We start from the raw sequence: 20,162 nt of genomic DNA on the forward strand, positions 1-20,162 counted from the left end.
GTGTAACATCTGACTCTCTCTCTTTCTAGGAAAGGGACGCCTACCTGCCATTGACTGAGACGGCCAGTAAGATGTATTTTGTGATCGTGGATCTATCCAAGATTAATAACATGTACAGATTCAGTTTGGCATCGTTCCTGCGTCTCTTCCACCGAGCGCTGCAGAACAAACAGGTGACACATCACACAGAGTACATCATAGTCATGAGAATCTGAAGCCGGTTTATTTAAATATGACGTGGATGTGATCCAGACATGTTTTTGAGAAGTTTGTGAGGAAGTATCTGTGTGTGTGATTCAGGAAAGTGAAAGTACAGATGCACGAATCAGCACTCTGGAGATCAGTCTGAAGAATATGGTGTATGAGTACATCTGCCGCTCCCTCTTCAAGGTAACATGCATGCTAAAAACTACAGCACCATTCAGAAAATTACCAAAAAAGGTGACGGCCCCCACCTAAAACCTTTAGCACCAATCACAGCCCTTCGTTATGTTCCTAGAGACGACTCCTCCCACATAAAACATTTATCACCAATCACAACCCTTCGCTGGGTTAATAGATATGAATTCTCCCACTTAAAACCTTCAGCACCAATCACAGCCCTTTGCTGGGTTAATAGAGATAACTCCTCCCACTTAAAACCATCAGCACCAATCACAGCCCTTCGCTGGGTTAATAGAGATGACTCCTCCCACTTAAAACTTTTAACACCAATCACAGCCCTTTGTTGTGTTCCTAAAGATGACTCCTCCCACCACCAATCACAGCTCTTCATTGTGTTCCTAGAGATGACTCCTCCCACTTAAAACTTAAGCACCAATCACAGCCTTTTGCTGGATTAATAGAGATGACTCCTCCCACTTAAAACATTTAGCACCAATCACAGCCCTTTGTTGTGTTCCTAAAGATGACTCCTCCCACTTAAAAACGTTAGCACCAATCACAGCCCTTTGTTATGTTAATAAAGATGACTGCTCCCATTTAAAACATTTAGCACCAATCACAGCCCTTAATTGTGTTCCTAGAGATGTCTCCTCCCACATAAAACATTTAGCACCAATCACAGCCATTCGCTGTGTTCCTTAAGATGACCCCTCCCACTTAAAACATTTAGCACCAATCACAGCCCTTCGCTGGGTAAATAGAGATGACTCCTCCCATTTAAAACCTTCAGCACCAATCACAGCCCTTCGATGGGTTAATAGAGATGACTTCTCCCACTTAGAACATTTAGCACCAATCACAGCCCTTCGCTGTGTTAATAGAGATGACTCCTCCCATTAAAATCTTTTAAACACCAATCAAAAGCCTTTAGCACCAATCACAGCCCTTAATTGTGTTCCTAGAGATGTCTCCTCCCACATAAAACATTTAGCACCAATCACAGCCATTCGCTGGGTTAATAGAGATGACTTCTCCCACATAAAACATTTAGCACCAATCACAGCCCTTCGCTGTGTTCCTTAAGATGACCCCTCCCACTTAAAACATTTAGCACCAATCACAGCCCTTCGCTGGGTAAATAGAGATGACTCCTCCCATTTAAAACCTTCAGCACCAATCACAGCCCTTCGATGGGTTAATAGAGATGACTCCTCCCACTTAAAAACCTCAGCACCAATCACAGCCCTTTGTTGTGTTACTAAAGATGACTCCTCCCATTTAAAATATTTAGCACCAATCACAGCCCTTCATTGTGTTCCTTAAGATGACCCCTCCCACTTAAAACATTTAGCACCAATCACAGCCCTTCGCTGGGTAAATAGAGATGACTCCTCCCATTTAAAACCTTCAGCACCAATCACAGCCCTTCGTTGGGTAAATAGAGATGACTCCTCCCACTTAAAACCTTCAGCACCAATCACAGCCCTTCGCTGGGTTAATAGAGATGACTCCTCCCACTTAAAACTTTTAACACCAATCACAGCCCTTCGCTGGGTTAATAGAGATGACTGCTCCCACTTAAAACATTTAGCACCAATCACAGCCCTTCGCTGTGTTAATAGAGATGACTCCTCCCACTAAAATCTTTTAACACCAATCAAAAGCCTTCGCTGGGTTAAAAGAGATGACTCCTCCCGCTAAAAACCTTCAGCACCAATCACAGCCCTTGGATGGGTTAATAGAGATGACTCCTCCCACATACAACATTTAGCACCAATCACAGCCCTTCGCTGTGTTCCTTAAGATGACTCCTCCCACATACAACATTTAGCTCCAATCACAGCACTTCGCTGGGTTAATAGAGATGACTCCTCCCATTTAAAACCTTCAGCACCAATTGCAGCCCTTCGCTGGGTTAATAGAGATGACTCCTCCCACTTAAAACCTTCAGCACCAATCACAGCCCTTCGATGGGTTAACCCTTAAACAGGCAATGTGCACCACGGGATACGCTCTCTTCAGTGTCTTGTTTGGGGCATAAAAAAGATTTTTCAATCAAATCCTTATATCACTTATCAAACCTTGGTCTGTCTTGAATATGTGGGTAACATTATTTGCTTCAAGTTTTTTTTTATCAATTGGTCAGCCTGACCTAAATCCAACATGGCCACCGGTTTTGCAGGACAGTCAGATTTTGTGGTAAGTAAATGAATATTAATCTTACTTTTCTTCTTTAAAAAAAATATTAATACTGCTAATATTAATTGTGAACATTGTCTTGAGGTGCTAAAGAAGAAAATTTGGTTATATGTTGTTTATTTTGTTATTTAGCGCATTTTGAAATATACGTATCCCCTGAGATACATTGCCTGATTAGGGTATAAAAAAGGGATTAACCACAATATTGGCTATCTTTGTATTTTGAGTTGAAAAATGTAATACATGATCAAATTTGCAGGTTAAACTGATATTCGTATATTTAGGTGACTGCATTTTAGCATTTTAACTGGATATTTTCTTTCACGGCTTCACAACAGCTAATTTTATGGTATAAGGAATAATAGGGAATATGAGTTATAGAGCTGATACCAATGAATTCTTCAGATTTTGAGAAAAGTGATGAAGATGAATTTTTTTGTGACAGTGCAGTGGTGTATTAGAACCAAGAAATTTTGGTAATTTTCCTCATACCAGGCATGCATTGCAGCCAATAAGAGGCCTCTGCATGAAACACATATAGACACATATAGTTTACATTGAGGGGTAGGTCAGGTAGTATGCAAAATTAATCAATTCTTAAATAATTTACCAAACTATTATTATCTAAAAAATATAAATTTTTTGCAGATGGAGCAGAAAAAGCACCAACGAAGCCAATGAAGACATTCAAAAACTGCTCATTCTTAGTTAGGCCTACTTACATTTAGTTGTGTTATTTACATGCATTGTTACTAATAAACCTGTTGTTTACACTTTTTAAAATGGATGAAAAAATATGTATGGCATGTTTTAGAGCAAGAGAGGAAGTCAGAATCACATAATTTTTGCTGCAAATAAAAAATAAATTTTGATGACTTAATCCTTTTTTTATACCTTAATAGGGCAATGTATCCTGGGAGATACAACTCATAAAATCCTGAATATATCAAATATTTAAAAAATTCCAATGAATATCTTTTACATAAGTCCAGATGATACAAAAAATGTCATGAAATGATTTTTTGCTCAACGTTTTCCACTCTTGCCTGTTTAAGGGTTAATAGAGATGACTCCTCCCACTTAAAACCTTCAGCACCAATCACAGCCCTTCGATGGGTTAATAGAGATGACTTCTCCCACATAAAACATTTAGCACCAATCACAGCCCTTCGCTGTGTTCCTTAAGATGACTCCTCCCACATACAACATTTAGCTCCAATCACAGCACTTCGCTGGGTTAATAGAGATGACTCCTCCCATTTAAAACCTTCAGCACCAATTGCAGCCCTTCGCTGGGTTAATAGAGATGACTCCTCCCACTTAAAACCTTCAGCACCAATCACAGCCCTTCGATGGGTTAATAGAGATGTCTCCTCCCACATAAAACATTTAGCACCAATCACAGCCCTTCGCTGTGTTCCTTAAGATGACTCCTCCCACATACAACATTTAGCTCCAATCACAGCACTTCGCTGGGTTAATAGAGATGACTCCTCCCATTTAAAACCTTCAGCACCAATTGCAGCCCTTCGCTGGGTTAATAGAGATGACTCCTCCCACTTAAAACCTTCAGCACCAATCACAGCCCTTCGATGGGTTAATAGAGATGACTTCTCCCACTTAAAACATTTAGCACCAATTGCAGCCCTTCGCTGGGTTAATAGAGATGACTCCTCCCACTTAAAACCTTCAGCACCAATCACAGCCCTTCGCTGTGTTAATAGAGATGACTCCTCCCATTAAAATCTTTTAACACCAATCAAAAGCCTTCGCTGGGTTAAAAGAGATGACTCCTCCCACTTAAAAACTTCAGCACCAATCACAGCCCTTTGTTGTGTTACTAAAGATGACTCCTCCCATTTAAAATATTTAGCACCAATCACAGCCCTTCATTGTGTTCCTGGAGATGTCTCCTCCCACTTAAAACATTTAGCACCAATCACAGCCATTCGCTGTGTTCCTTAAGATGACCCCTCCCACTTAAAACATTTAGCACCAATCACAGCCCTTCGCTGGGTAAATAGAGATGACTCCTCCCATTTAAAACCTTCAGCACCAATCACAGCCCTTCGCTGGGTTAATAGAGATGACTCCTCCCACTTAAAACCTTCCGCACCAATCACAGCCCTTCGCTGTGTTAATAGAGATGACTCCTCCCATTAAAATCTTTTAACACCAATCAAAAGCCTTCGCTGGGTTAAAAGAGATGACTCCTCCCACTTAAAAACTTCAGCACCAATCACAGCCCTTTGTTGTGTTACTAAAGATGACTCCTCCCATTTAAAATATTTAGCACCAATCACAGCCCTTCATTGTGTTCCTGGAGATGTCTCCTCCCACTTAAAACATTTAGCACCAATCACAGCCATTCGCTGTGTTCCTTAAGATGACCCCTCCCACTTAAAACATTTAGCACCAATCACAGCCCTTCGCTGGGTAAATAGAGATGACTCCTCCCATTTAAAACCTTCAGCACCAATCACAGCCCTTCGCTGGGTTAATAGAGATGACTCCTCCCATCCAAATATTTTAACACCAATCAAAAGCCTTCGCTGGGTTAATAGAGATGACTCCTCCCACTTAAAACTTTTAACACAAATCACAGCCCTTCGCTGGGTTAATAGAGATGACTCCTCCCATCCAAATATTTTAACACCAATCAAAAGCCTTCGCTGGGTTAATAGAGATGACTCCTCCCACTTAAAACTTTTAACACAAATCACAGCCCTTCGCTGGGTTAATAGAGATGACTCCTCCCATCCAAATATTTTAACACCAATCAAAAGCCTTCGCTGGGTTGATAGAGATGACTCCTCCCACTTAAAACTTTTAACACCAATCACAGCCCTTCGCTGGGTTAATAGAGATGACTTCTCCCACTTAAAACATTTAGCACCAATCACAGCCCTTCGCTGTGTTAATAGAGATGACTCCTCCCACTAAAGTCTTTTTAACACCAATCAAAAGCCTTCGCTGGGTTAATAGAGATGACTCCTCCCACATACAACATTTAGCACCAATCACAGCCCTTCGTTGTGTTCCTTAAGATGACTCCTCCCACTTTAAACATTTAGCACCAATCAAAGCCCTTCGCTGGCTTAATAGAGATGACTCCTCCCGCTTAAAACCTTCAGCACCAATCACAGCCCTTTGCTGGGTTTATAGATATAGCTCCTCCCGCCTAACTCCAACAGCACCAATCAGAGCAGGCACATTTTCACTGATTTGAGTGTTAAAATATGATTGTAATTGATTGATGTTGTGACATATTTTGCCCATAAATGAGTCTTAACTTCTCAAGAGTTTTAAGGACATAGTTTAAAATTTAATTCCGTGCTTTAATCCATTACATTGAACATGGTGCATAAGCGGCGGATCTGTGAATCTCTCAGAGATTTATCTTGTATTTACACTGACTTTATATTCTAACTGATTATATCGCTGTGTAAGCTGTGCAAACATGCTGCATTGCCGCTTTCCTTTACAAGACTCGCAATTTGAAAGTAATTTGTGTTTGTTTTCAGGCAGATCAGCTGATGTTCGCTCTGCACTTTGTGAAGGGAATGAATCCAGAACTGTTCCAGGAGAACGTAAGGGCGCACACACATAGACGAATGCGCATAAACGTAATCTCTCACTCGTGTTAATAAACTCGAGCTGATAATGCATTACGAATGAATGATGGCGTTTCTATTTGTGGTGCCGCTTTGACAAATGTAGGGTTATTTGTCACAGCGGTACGGCACGATGGAAGAGAAACAATGTTGTGTGTTTGTGATGCTCTGATGACTGCGTTTCGTGTTTGGTACAGGAATGGGATGTTTTCACCGGGCTCGTCGTTGGAGACGTAGTTCGTAAGACGGTATAAATCTCTCTACGCTTTACCCTCCTGCTGTTTTTCTCTCTGAATAATTTCCGTCTCCTCTCACCCGGTGCTATAAACTCTGTTTTTTTAGGACTCCCAGAAGTCTTTGCGAGAACAGTTTCCGTCCTGGATTGATCAGGAGAGGCTCACGGCTGTCGCCCTGCTCAAAGTGAGTCTCTCACGTCAGCATTACAATGATTAAAAAACACATTACAGGCTTGTGTTTTTATCAGACAAACCAAACTCTGAACATCTTCCAAAGATTTGATGTCTGATAGTTTTATAGTCTGATCTTCATTTCTCCAGACCACGTTTCCAGTGTTATATCAGACTCTGTGTCTCAATGACACCGACCTATGGCTGCCGTTTTCACGCAGTTCCTGCTGCGAACAGGAAGTCCCGCCTTCTGTTGCCAAGAAGATCTCTCTCTTTCAGCAGGTGAGCTGTCAATCATTAGCCTCACACCAATCAAACAGCCCATAAAGGCCATCGTAAAATCACCAGGGCACATCATGGCTGAATCTCTCTCTCTCCCTCTCAGGTGTTGGTCGTCCAGGCTTTAAGACCGGACAGATTGCAGAGTGCTATGGCATCATTTGCATCTCACACTTTGGGTAATTACATTGAGAGACGCACACATACATCTATACACAAACAATTAAGACACACACAGCTCAAGTCAAACATGTACAGTCATAGATGTAAAGACATGAGACCTGACTCCCAGTCAATACAGGACTATTGATTCAGTTTTATTCAGCAGCTTATTATAAATTCAGATCACCCACATGTGAAAACGCACACACCGGCCGACACACACTCTTAACCACACACACATGCACACACACAACACACACACACAATTAGTGCTGATTGATGCTCTCTAGGGCCGCTTATAATGAGCCTCAATTAAAACCTCCATAAACACAACATTCATCTCTTCTACACACACACACGCACACACACACACACACACACACACACACACACACACACACACACACACAACAGGTGCTAATAAACCTGACAGTCAACACACAAACACACACCAGCAGCTTTATTATAATGATAAACCTCAATATACACACACTTTCTTTCATTTTCTCTCACTCTTGCCCTGCTAGAATTTTCACTGGCCCCAATAATGTCACATAATAAAAAAAATAATTTGAAAGTCAAATATAATTGTATACATATACAACAGTTCCAACGCAAAAAAAGGTTCTCAACTTTTCTGCTTTACCTGTAAACTGACAGCAAATTGTGCAAAATATTGCATTGTTTCTTTCGTCGTGTTTTACCCAAATAAATATCTGCTTCCAAGATGGTTAATAATATACATTGATGATATATATTTCAGTGACTTTTTGCTGGGCCGAACGTCTCTCACGCCTGCCCTGGGCCACCGGGCAGTCCTTTATGTTGAGCCCTGTGTAGTTCAGCTTGTTTGGCGTTGTGTTCAGGTGATGGCCTGTAGGGGGCTCTGCTGTTGCCTCTCTTCAACATTTTACTAATGTTTCATGTTGGTGGTACTGCTAGGAACAAACAATAACATTATCACAGTATCACAAGCTGGCTGTTGTGTAATGCTTTAAAGTCATTTATAGTGATGCACCGAATTAAAAATTACGGAAAAAATTACGGAAAGCCAGCTGAATGGCCAAAAAACGAAAATTACAATATATGTATGTATGTATGTATGTATGTATGTATGTATATATATTGTAATTTACGTATATATATATATATGTATATATATGCAAGCAGGCTCCTGATTGGTTAACGTGGCGCGAAATTCCGCCAAAGTTCAAAATTTTCAACCCGGGCGTCAGCCGCAAATTCACGTGAACCGCAAGATGCACAAAAAGCACCATTCGTGCTTACCGCGCATACCGCGCACAACGCTCAATTCGCGCCTTTCGCGCAAGCTTCACGCGCGAAAGAGGCGGAAACGCATCTTCCGCGCCACGTCGAACGCCTCTTCCGCGCCGCGGGACCTACTGACGTTCGTTAACATTGCAATCACTCGCGCTTCGCGCCTCTACCGCGGTTGGTGTAAACGCAGCATTAGAAACCAGTCAGCTGGAGCGTTGCACACAGCTAAACACCTTACCTTTTTTCAGAGACTGTGGAAATGAAGTTAGTGATGTCTTAAAGGCGGAGTCCATGATGTTTGAAAGCCAATGTTGATATTTGAAATCACCCAAACAAAACACGCCCCTACCCCAATAGAATCTGGACCTTCTGTTGATAGACCTGCCCCACACATACGCAACCCGGCATTTGATTTGATTTGATTGGCTATAAGTGTGTTTTGGTAGTCGGCCCGTTTCCTTCTCCAAACCGTTTTTCAAACATCGTGGACTCCGCCTTTAACCTTTTCATTTATTGGTTCTAATATTATGTTCACAGAACCCACAGCCAGCTGGCATTACAAATCTCTGATGGGTTAAGCATAACCTTAGACTCCTGACAAAACACAATGAGAGCGTGTGAATATTCGCTATCATACTGTCTGTCTCTCTCGCTCTCCCCCCCCCTCTCTCTCTCAAGGGTCTCATTACTGATAATACAGCACTTTAACCATCACCAGTGATTCCCCAACCACTTTCAGTACAATTAATTGCCTAATTAACAAATAAATGGCTTGACTGTAGTTTAGTATGCAAGACATTCAGTCTGAGGGCGGACCATCGGTTAGCCTGTGATTAGCGTTTTCGGCGTACTGTATCGTTCATGTTTTTAAACACTTGTGATTCAGGAAGAGAGATGTGAGGGGTAAATAAACAGTGAAGAGAGACTAAAATATATTGTATTCATTAGAAATCAGAAATGCATGAACTGGGTTCGTCTTTGACACGTCGAGCTGTCTAATGGGTCTGATCTTTTATAAGGAAGGTTTATATGTGTGTGTTGTTCATCACAGGTGTGTTTAAAAATTCACACAAACAGGTGTGTGTGAGATTAGGGTTCAGGAAGCTGATGGGGAGCGGCAAAACCTCTGATGGCTTTTCATTGGCCACCGTCTCGCTTCTCTGGAGATAATGAAAACTGCAGACTCACCTGTGAGCAACGCACACACACAAACCGTCTTTATGAAAGAGCTTTCAACCAATCGGAGAGCTCGGAATGCCCAGGTCTGACGGAGATGGAGGACACCCAAACTGAGTTCATCTCCCCTGAGGCTCAAGACGATCCCTTGTTTCAGCTCATAAGACCTTACGGTGTCAATTACCCTTCACGCAGCACACAGAGGTCTTTTCTGAACATAACCTCCATCATATCTTCTTCTGGTTTCTCGTGTTAAACCGGTGGTAAATGAGCTGGAAATGGGATGGCACCTTGACTGCATCACTCTGCTCGCTCTGATTAGCTGTGCCGCCGCTTTGACCCTAGATGGTAATGATTTGAAGGGCAATCTGGTTACTGTCGGCGCTGAATCCTACAGTAATGTAAATAATAACGCGCCCTTTGAAATGCAATGTCACTCGAATGATGTGTCATTGCGAATTACAGAAGGAACTTGGTCTTACCGTGGTAAATCTTTAAATACCCCTGAGCTCGGACTCATGAAATTAGACCTTCTCCCTCACCACCATCATGTCGCAAAGAATTAATGTGAGTCGCGTCTTGCACCGAGTTTGAATATATGAGTCACGGCGGCTTTCGTAAACTGCATCTCGTAATGGAAACCCTGGAAACATTTGTCAATTGTGAATGAATTTGTGACGGTTAGCGTGGAGTTTGATGTCTAACCCTGAGTCACTGTGTGTACGCTAACTCCAGACGCTAATAGATCTTTGTTTCTAATCCTCTTACAAGCGGCACTAAGCTTCACAGTCATTTAAGCACTGTTACGCCCCGACCGACTAACTGAGACATGATAGAGATAGATCTGTGTGTCCAGGTTAAAGCCGCTATGCAGAGTAGAATAGCTTTACGCTGGCCTGTTCTTGTGGTTGCTATGGAAATGGTAATGTAAGGTCGCTTGAAGATATTTCGTCCCCTCTCAAGAGTTCAGGACACGACTGGAATGATAAAGATGTGCTGCATTGAGTGTGTGTGTGTATGGGGGGGGGGGTCTGACTAAAACTCTGTTTGGAGGCGCCCAAAAGTAAAAAGATTTCTAAATACAGTAAATGTTTCTAAAATCAGACTGAGGGTTTAGTCTTTATAATTCGCTTTTTATATTAAAACAGATGTTTGTTGTAGGTCTTTATTTAGATTGATATGTAAAGATGTGTGTGGTACTGCATAGACGTCTTGATTGTGTAGTGTTTACTTTGTACATTGCAGCACATGCACTTCAATGAACTGTGCGTGCAGGAATATCAACGTCTTACAGAGCAGATCACCCATGTGAGAGAAAGGGAGAGAGAGAGAGAGAAAGAGAGAGAGAGAGAGAGAGAGAGAGAGAGAGAGAGAGAGAGAGAGAGAGAGAGAATAAGTGAATGACTGTAAATGTGAGTGAGTGAGTGTGTGTATGTGTATCTGTGTCAGTGAGTGTGTGAGCTAGTAAGAGTGAGTGAATGAGCAAGCTGGTGTGAGTGTGTAAGCTAGTAAGAGTGAGTAAGCTAGCTTTAGGAGTTTGAGTGAGTGAGCGAACTAGTAGGAATGAGTGAGCTAGTAAGATTGAGTGAGCAAGCTGGTGTGAGTAAGGAAGCTAGTGTGAGTGAGTGGGAAAGCTAATAAATGTAAGTAGGCTAGCTAGTAAGAGTGAGTAAGCTAGCTTTAGGAGTGTGAGTGAGTTAGCTAGTAAGAGTGAGTAAGCTAGCTTTGAGAGAGAGAGAGAGAGAGAGAGAGAGTGAGTGAGTGAGTGAGTGAGTGAGTGAGTGAGTGAGTGAGTGAGTGAGTGGGCAAGCTAGTAAGTGCAAGTGTGAGTGAGTGAGCAAGCTACTGTAGTAAGAGGAAATTAGGGAGCAAGCTAGTAAGAGTGAGTGAGCAAGTTGGTAAGTGTGAGTGAGGAAGCTAGTGTGAGTGAGTGAGTGAGTAAGTGGGCAAGCTAGTAAGTGTAAATATGCTAGCTAGTAAGAGTGAGTAAGCTAGCTTTAGGAGTGAGAGTGAGTGAGCGAGCGAGCGAGCGAGCTAGTAGGAATGAGTTAAGGGCGATTTATAGACGTGCGTAGGTCCTATGGCGTAGCCGCGACGGCGTAGGTACCGCATCGGTTTTCATTTATACTTTTGCGTCGCCATCCGCGTCGACGTGCAAACACACGCGTGTAACCACAGTAGCAGCAGAAGTTGTCACAGAAGAAGAAGATAAACAAGTTAACCCACAAGCGAAGAAGAAATAGCAACTTGTTGTGTATAATTTGAGAAGACCAGCAATGATGGAAGTAAATAAACAGCGACCTATGTTGCAATTTGAGTTAAATCACTCCTCAACTTGGCTCATCTTTGTTTTCCCCGTCTCAAACGGAAATACCTATGACGCAGTTTTTTTACTTGACGGGAGGGGTTCTGGTGGACCAATCACAGCGCTTGCGGTCCATGTAGAGCCGACGCGCTGTTAGAAATTTTGTGAGGTGCGCGTCAGGCTACGCAGACTGTAGGTCTGCTACGGCGCAGGACCTACGCACGACTATAAATCGCCCTTTAGTAATCTAATAAGAGTGAGTGAGTGTGCAAACTTGTAATAGTGATTATAAGAGTGAATGAGCAAGCTACTGTAGTAAGTGAGTAGGCAAGCTAGTAAGTGTGAGTAGGCTAGCTACTGAGAGTGAGTGAGTGAGTGAGTGAGTGAGTGAGTGAGTGAGTGAGTGAGTGAGTGAGTGAGTGAGTGAGTGAGGGAGCAAGCTACTGTAGTAAGTAAGTAGGCTAGCCAGTAAGAGTGAGTGAGTGGTCAAGCTAGTAACTGTGAGTAGGCTAACTAGTAGGAATGAGTGAGCTTATAAGAGTGAGTGAGCAAGCTAGTAGGGAGTGAGTTAGCAAGCTAGTAAGAGTGAGTGAGCAAGCAAGCTAGTAAGTGTGAGTAGGCTAGCTAGTACTGTAGGAATGAGTAAGCTTATAAGAGTGAGTGAGCAAGCTACTGTAGTAAGTGAGTTAGTGCGCAGGCTAGTAGGGAGTGAGTTAGCAAGCTGGTAAGAGTGAGTGAGCAAGCAAGCTAGTAAGTGTGAGTAGGCTAGCTAGTACTGTAGGAATGAGTAAGCTTATAAGAGTGAGTGAGCAAGCTACTGTAGTAAGTGAGTTAGTGTGCAGGCTAGTAGGGAGTGAGTGAGCAAGCTGGTAAGTGTGAGTGAGTGAGCAAGCAAGCTAGTAAGTGTGAGTAGGCTAGCTAGTAAAAAATGAGTAAGCTGAGTGAGTGAGTGAGCAAGCTACTGTAGTAAGTGAGTTAGTGCGCAGGCTAGTAGGGAGTGAGTTAGCAAGCTAGTAAGAGTGAGTGAGCAAGCTGGTAAGTGTGAGTGAGTGATTGGGCAAGCTAGTAAGTGTGAGTAGGCTAACTAGTAGGAGTGTGAGTGAGACTGTTAGGGTGAGTGAGTGAGCAAGCTAGTGTAGTAAGAGGAAATGAGTGGGCAAGCTAGTAAGAGTGAGCAAGCTGGTAAGTGTGAGTGAGTGAGTGAGTGAGTGAGTGAGTGAGTGAGAGAGAGAGAGAGAGAGAGAGAGAGAGAGAGAGTAAGTGGGCAAGCTAGTAAGTGTAAATAGGCTAGCTAGTAAGAGTGAGTAAGCTAGCTTTAGGAGTGAGAGTGAGTGAGTGAGCGAGCGAGCGAGCTAGTAGGAATGAGTGAGCAATCTAGTAAGAGTGATATAATAGTGAGTGAGCAACCTACTGTAGTAAGTAAGTTAGTGGGCAAGCTAGTAAGTGTGAGTAGGCTAGCTAGTAGGAGTGAGTGAGTGAGTGAGTGAGTGAGTGAGTGAGTGAGTGAGTGAGTGAGTGAGCAAGCTACTCTAGGAAGTAAGTTAGTAGGCTAGCCAGTAAGAGTGAGTGTTTGTTTGTGTGTGTGTGTGTGTGTGTGTGTGTGTGTGTGTGTGTGTGTGTGTGTGTGTAGAGAGATAGAGAGGGGGGGGCAACTGAATGTGTGTGTGTTTGTTTGTTTGTTTGTTTGTTTGTGTGCACGCATTTTCAATTTGCTGTGGTTTTCCTCACACTGGGTTGGTTAATAATTGTGTAATTAAAGTCCAGCAGAAACATGCAGGTCATGTGAAGAAATGCATTTGTGTGTGTTTCACTGGGTTCTGATACAATATGTCATGATTCAGTACATCCTGATGTATCCTAGTATATTCTTCAGTATTGTACAGTGTGTGTGTCTGTCTGTCTATCTCTAACAGATCGACTCGCTTCACTGCTGTCCAAATACGTAGTTTATAACCTGCTGTTCACCTAAATAATTCATCTTTATAAAAATTATATGAATGTACAAATAATTAATAATAGTGATACACAATCTAAAACAATATTTATTGAATAAAGTGTCTGTCTGACTCACTCATGCATATTTGTCTGTCCATCTGTGCATGCCAATCTGCTACTGTCTGTATGTGTCTATGTCTGTACTGAAAAACAATGACAGAAATGAGATCATTACCTCTCTGTCTGTCTGTGTGTATAGGAATGAAGGAGCTCTCTCCTCCTCCTCTCAATCTGAAGCGTCTTTATGAAGAGACGCTGGAGACGGAGCCCATCTTACTGATCATCTCCGCAGGTGCAGATCCATCTCAAGAGCTCCTGGAGCTCGCCGGTCAGATTGTGGGGCGAGAAAACTACCACGAGGTCAAACACACCTGACACTCTCAAACACAGACGGTTCGTGTATGTGAAGCCGTACAGTTAGAGACGTGTGTGTGTGTTTGTGTTCAGGTGGCGATGGGTCAGGGACAGGCTGATGTGGCTTTACAGATGCTCAGAGAGTGTGCACGGTCCGGTGAATGGCTGTGTTTGAAGAACCTGCACCTGGTCACCGCATGGCTCCCTCTATTGGAGAAGGTGAAATCTGTCTTTCTATTTCTCTCTATGTTTACTTTTACATGTGTCTGTCTGTCTTTTTGTTACTCAAACTCTTAAAATCTTCTGTTGGTCTGTCACTGTTTCTTTCCGTCTTCTCTTACTTCAGCTGTTTTTATCCGAGGTTTGCAGTAAATTATAGTTGAAACTATTTTGTTGCAGTAAAAGCTAGAGTGATCTCCTGCTGATTGTGTGTTACACAGAGAGAGATTGCTGTGCAGATACTTTAATTGCTTTTTGTGTTCATGTGTGTGCGTGTGTGTGTTTGTAACGTGTGTAATTGTAATTGGCTTGGAGTGAATGAAATGATACTGTGAGAGTATTAATCTCTTGAAAAAACACGAATACAGGAGATTGGTTTGCATTTATTGAATTTAATTAATTGTGGTCAGATATCTGATGTGTGTGTGTGCGCGTGTGTGTGTGTGTGTGTGTGTGTGTGTGTGTGTGTGTGTGTGTGTGTGTGTGTGTGTGTGTGTGTGTGTGTGTGTGTGTGTGTGTGTGTGTGTGTGTGTGTGTGTGTGTGTGTGTGTGTGTGTGTACAGGAGTTGAACAGTATAAAACCCAAGGCAGGTTTTAGGATCTGGTTGACTGCTGAGGTCCATGTGAAGTTTACACCAATACTGCTGCAGTCAAGTCTCAAAGTCACTTACGAGGTTTGTGTGCTCTTTAAATTTTATATTTGAACATTTGGTAGACAATTAGGGGGTGCACTCATATTATCCTTAACTGGACCGAACCGTGTTCATACCTGAGTGTGATTGTCCCCACCCCACTACCTCACTGGTCTTTATGATTCATACCAGAGTATGCTAACATCATGGAAGATATGTGCGATGGAGTTCATCGTAATTCTGTGTTTATGGCTTATTAGGTGTGTTTGAAATCATGCAAGGTGCACAGATCGAATGGCGTATGAGTATAAAGCTGCTACTAATATGCTTTTAAAGGGATAGTTCATAGAAAATTCTGTCATCATTTACTCACTCTTATGTTGTTAAGAACCTGCATAAATTTCTTTGTTCTGATAAACACAAAAAAAAGATATTTTGAGAAATGTAACCGGGTGGTTCTCACGAAAACTTGGTTTTAAAAATGTCAAGCATGAAAATGTAAAAATTGCTTTAATTTACTTTTTTTCCCACCAGACATTGAAAAACAAAGTCTGGAGTAAATGGGAACATTAATTTAAACACTTTTACTTATCATTTAACACTTTTTGTAATATAATTTAAATAATTAGTCCTAAAAAATCTCATTACCGCAACAGTCAGAAAACATTAACACTGACATATTTTCAAAATGACATGACAAACCTGAAAGAACATAATTTGGAGATTCTGCACATGCATTTAAAATCAAAGTATTATGCTTCTATTAATTAAATTAACATTTAATAAGCATCTGTTGCGGTAATGATAATCAAAATGTCGTGTAAGCATTCTGACAAGACAATATTTCAAATTAACTGTAAAAAAATTTATCTTACCTGGTAGCCATCTTGAAGTAACTGGTCCATGTGCTTGGACACTCAAAATCAAACTTTATTAAAATTCTGTATGTGTGCTTAAACTGTTCTCAAAAAGTGTTGCAGAGGATGAGAACATCAGGCACGGACACATCATTTTCATAATTTTTCTTCATTATTATTATACATGAATGTTCAGTAAATATTTTTTCTGTCATCTAAAGTAGTCTAGCAAAACATCCATTTATTTATTTTTTTTCTAAATATTTTTGTGTTAATTTGATTAAATTACAACATAATGCATGTTCAAACACAGCCGGACACGTTGCGGTAATGAGAATTTCAGCAGAAAATGAGATAAAATTGACAAATGATAAATTCTTATGTTGAAATCACACATTGTGCAAGGTAGAAGACAGTATTGTGTTAATTCTGATGCTTTTTAATATTACTATATTACACATTTTATAGCTAAAATCATTAGTGCCGTGGTGTTTCAATGGTTTCGTGAGAATCACCCAACCAAACTGTTCGTGGACCCCATTTACTTCCATAGTATTCTTTTTTTTTTTTTTTTTTTAAGATATTTTTTGGGCCATTTTTGCCTTTATTGGATAGTAATTAAGGAGACGACAGGAAAGTATAGGGTGAAGAGAGGGGTATGGGATTGGCAAAGGACCTCGAGCCGGGATTCGAACTCGGGTCGCCAGAAGTGCGTCTGCACTATGTGTCGGAGCACCGTCCACTACACCATCGGCTCAGACACTTCCATAGTATTCTTGTTCCTACTATGAAAGCGAATGGGGTCCACGAACGGTTTGGTTACAAACATTTCTCAAAATATCTCCCTTCATGTTTATCAGAATTAAGAAAATTATGCGGGTTTTGAACAAACATGAGAGTGAGTAAATAATTCATGAAATGTGAAGTCCGCACACTGAAAGTTACTGCTCCAAAAAAGTTTTTATTTGTAAAAGCAACGTTTCGACCCTCAGGTCTTCATCGAACTTTTTTGGAACAGTAACTTTCAGTGTGGAGACTTCACATTTCATTATTCATTTATATATTTAGTTGTCCTGCACCTGGCACATATTTGGGTATATGTGATGTGCACACCATTTTTGTATTTTTTGATTCTTCAGTGAGTAAATGATGACAGAATTTTCATTTTTGGGTGAACTATCCCTGGACCCCATAACATTACATTTAATCAACTGAAAGATCTAAAACATTTTCTAAAATATCCGAAAATGTGTTTGTCTGAAAAACGATGGACATATGCAACTCGGACAGCTTGGGGGGTGAGTAAATCATGGGTTTAATATCATTTTTGGCCGAACTATCCCTTTAAATCTCTTTTGCTGTTATTTAATGTCATATAGCGATCCACTCAGCCCGCATTATGTGGGGTTTATGTGTCGTTTCACCTCCAAATTAAAGCAAACTGTGCCAGAGACCAAATCTGCAAAGCGTACAGCACCCTAGTACAGTACAGAGCGATCACACTAACCAAACGAACCGTACTCTGGGGGTCAAACTTACTTGGGTGTGGATCCAGAGAATTTACTCACCCCCATGTCATCCAAGATGTTTATGTCTTTTTTTGTTCAGTCGAGAAGAAATTACGTTTTTTGAGGAAAACATTCTAGGATTTTTCTCCATATAGTGGACTTTAGTTTACAGTTTTTAATGCAGCTTTAAAGGTACATTCCACTTTTTTTGAAAATATGCTCATTTTCCAGCTCCCCTAGAGTTAAACATTTGATTTTTACCATTTTGGAATCGATTCAGCTGATCTCCGGGGCTGGCGCTAGCACTTTTAGCATAGCTTAGCATAATCCATTGAATCTGATTGGACCATTAGCATCGTGCTAAAAAATAACCAAAGAGTTTCGATATTGTTCCTATTTAAAACTTGACTCTTCTGTAGTTACATCGTGTACTAAGGCCAACAGAAAATTAAAAGCTGCGATTTTCTAGGCAGATATGACTAGAAACTATACTCTCAAACTGCCTTAACAATCAGTGACATTGCTGCTGTAACATGGCTGCAGCATGCGTAGTGATATTACGCACTGCCAGAAAATAGTCCCCTTGGTTACTTTCAATAACAGTGCGTAATACCACTACGCCTGCTGCAGCCATGTTACATCAGCAAAGTCCTTGATTATTACGCAAGTTACATATGCAAGGTCACGCGTTACATATGTGAAACGCACACTTGCGAACCATTTTAAACAATAAACTGACACAAAGACATTAATTAGTATCATTCCACATACAACAACCTCTGAACGCTCCTCTTTCTCCACACTTGTAAACAATAGAGCGGTAGTTTCGCATACGTCATGCCTTTCAACGTGATAACGTAATATGTAAGGTCACGCTGGCGCATCACACAGCTAGTGCAAGACAAGAAGTTGTGGTTAAAAAGTACTTCTTTTTTTTGCGAAAATTAATTTTTTTTGCTAGATAAGACCCTTATGCCTCAGTTTATGCCTCTTTTAAAGTCGCAATGAAATTGAAATGAAAAACTATATATGTATTTTTAATAGTGTGGTATTATTAAAGGAACAGTATGTAGGATTGTGGCCAAAACTGGTATTGCAATCACAAAACGTGTGGCTAAAACTGGTACTGCAATCACACAGCTGGTGGCCAATATACCAAACGACAACATAAACATCAGTTGAGGGCTGCAACTCCACTTTTTAAATGACAATATCCTGGCCGGACCGCTGTTGTGAGTGATAGAAGTATTTGAAATGAAAATGATTTCTTAATGTCTAGTGACATTTCAGGGCCATTTAATGATTAATTGATATAAATTTCTTACATACTGTTCCTTTAACAAATGACTTATCTGTGAGCTTCATTATTTTTTAAAAATTCGTGTGTGCTCATAATCTTTAATCAAAAATGCAAATCTCCTCCCCTCCTCAAAACGATCTCTCTTCACTTCCGGTCAAAAGTATGGCAGGTGGGCGGGGTCCGGGAGAAGATCGCAGTGATTAGCAATTAGCAACACGACCCAACTTCAAACGATCCAATCAGATCTCGATGGACAAATTCAAATCCAGCCCTGCCTTATTTCATCTCAAAAGCCGTTTCATTCGGATATACGTCACCACGGGGAAAATAAGGCAATCGCTACTTCCGTTTCATGGCGACTTTAAAGCTGCATTGAAACTGCACTTTTAACTCTTTCCCCGCCAAAAAGAGAAAACGCTTCCCTGCCAATGACGAGTATTTCCGGCAATCCGTAATACCGCTATTATCCACCAGGTGGCGTTTATGTTATAAAACCTGGAAGTATCGCCCTAGGGCAAACAGCTGTATGTCCGTGTATGTTTTAAGGTTCGCTCTGAATCTGATCTCTATCAAAAGTTCTTCACAAAAATGTAATTATCTCAGCATTTTGCTCAAAATTTTGTGTTTTTGAAGAAACCTACCCATATTTGAGAGGTGATAAAAAAGAGAACTAATGAAGGTAGGATAAAATCATGTTTTTTTTTTAATTGGTCTGTAATTTCAGTTAATATATATTGTATGTTTATATATTTAAAGAAGAACATTTTCAGCAAAGCAATCAACTTTTGTGAAAATCATGAAAAATGCTGGCGCTGGCTGGCAACTGTTGAAAAATCCTGGATTGTTTTCTTCAAAAAACTTATTTTTTTCTCGACTGAACAAAGAAAGACATAAACATCTTGAATGACATGGTGATGAGTAAAATAGCACTTTTTATGAAAGTGGAATATTTCTTTAAATCCAAAGTAATTTAAAGTGCATTTAGGCTGTACGGTTTATCAGTATGTGCTAATGACCTCAGTGTTGTGAGCTGCAGGGAAGCTCCTCTATAGATAAACCCTCTTCAGACAGACCGACAGTACGTCCCATCACAGATAAAGTGTATGTGTGTGTGTTCAGGCTCCTCCAGGGCTCAAGAAGAATCTGAAGAGGACGTATGAATCGTGGAGCCCTGAGCAGATCAGTAAAGGTGGTCAGCTGGCACGTGCTCAGTCTCTCTTCTGTCTGGCCTGGTTCCACGCCGTGTGTCAGGAGAGACGCAACTACATACCACAGGTACAGTACATCAAACACACTGCTGCAGATCACGACTACAGACCGTAACAAAAGGTCACGCAACTATGGAGTGAGGTTCACGTGAAGTCTCAAACACACATTTTATTCCATTGACTTCCATTTATATGCATGCAAATGCAAGATATTTTGCTGCGTACCAAAGTTCACAAACTCTGTCCCACGAATTTGTATCATTTGGAGACATGTGACCAGTAGAA

The 20,162-nt window shown here is 41.1% G+C and overlaps 1 protein-coding gene across 1 annotated transcript in view; it reads left to right on the forward strand.

The window, feature by feature from the left end:
* dync2h1 (dynein cytoplasmic 2 heavy chain 1) overlaps positions 1 to 20,162 on the forward strand; it is a 120,196-nt gene that overhangs the window by 74,725 nt on the left and 25,309 nt on the right. The window contains exons 70-80 of the mRNA XM_065280400.2: positions 30 to 173; positions 301 to 390; positions 6,108 to 6,173; positions 6,395 to 6,445; positions 6,540 to 6,617; positions 6,755 to 6,886; positions 6,990 to 7,062; positions 13,999 to 14,159; positions 14,247 to 14,372; positions 14,936 to 15,046; positions 19,789 to 19,944. Coding sequence (XP_065136472.1) covers positions 30 to 173; positions 301 to 390; positions 6,108 to 6,173; positions 6,395 to 6,445; positions 6,540 to 6,617; positions 6,755 to 6,886; positions 6,990 to 7,062; positions 13,999 to 14,159; positions 14,247 to 14,372; positions 14,936 to 15,046; positions 19,789 to 19,944 — 1,188 coding nt within the window. The remainder of the gene's footprint in view (positions 1 to 29; positions 174 to 300; positions 391 to 6,107; positions 6,174 to 6,394; positions 6,446 to 6,539; positions 6,618 to 6,754; positions 6,887 to 6,989; positions 7,063 to 13,998; positions 14,160 to 14,246; positions 14,373 to 14,935; positions 15,047 to 19,788; positions 19,945 to 20,162) is intronic.

The sequence above is a fragment of the Paramisgurnus dabryanus genome, chromosome 8 (genome assembly GCF_030506205.2).
Source record: "Paramisgurnus dabryanus chromosome 8, PD_genome_1.1, whole genome shotgun sequence".
Classification (NCBI taxonomy): domain Eukaryota; kingdom Metazoa; phylum Chordata; class Actinopteri; order Cypriniformes; family Cobitidae; genus Paramisgurnus; species Paramisgurnus dabryanus.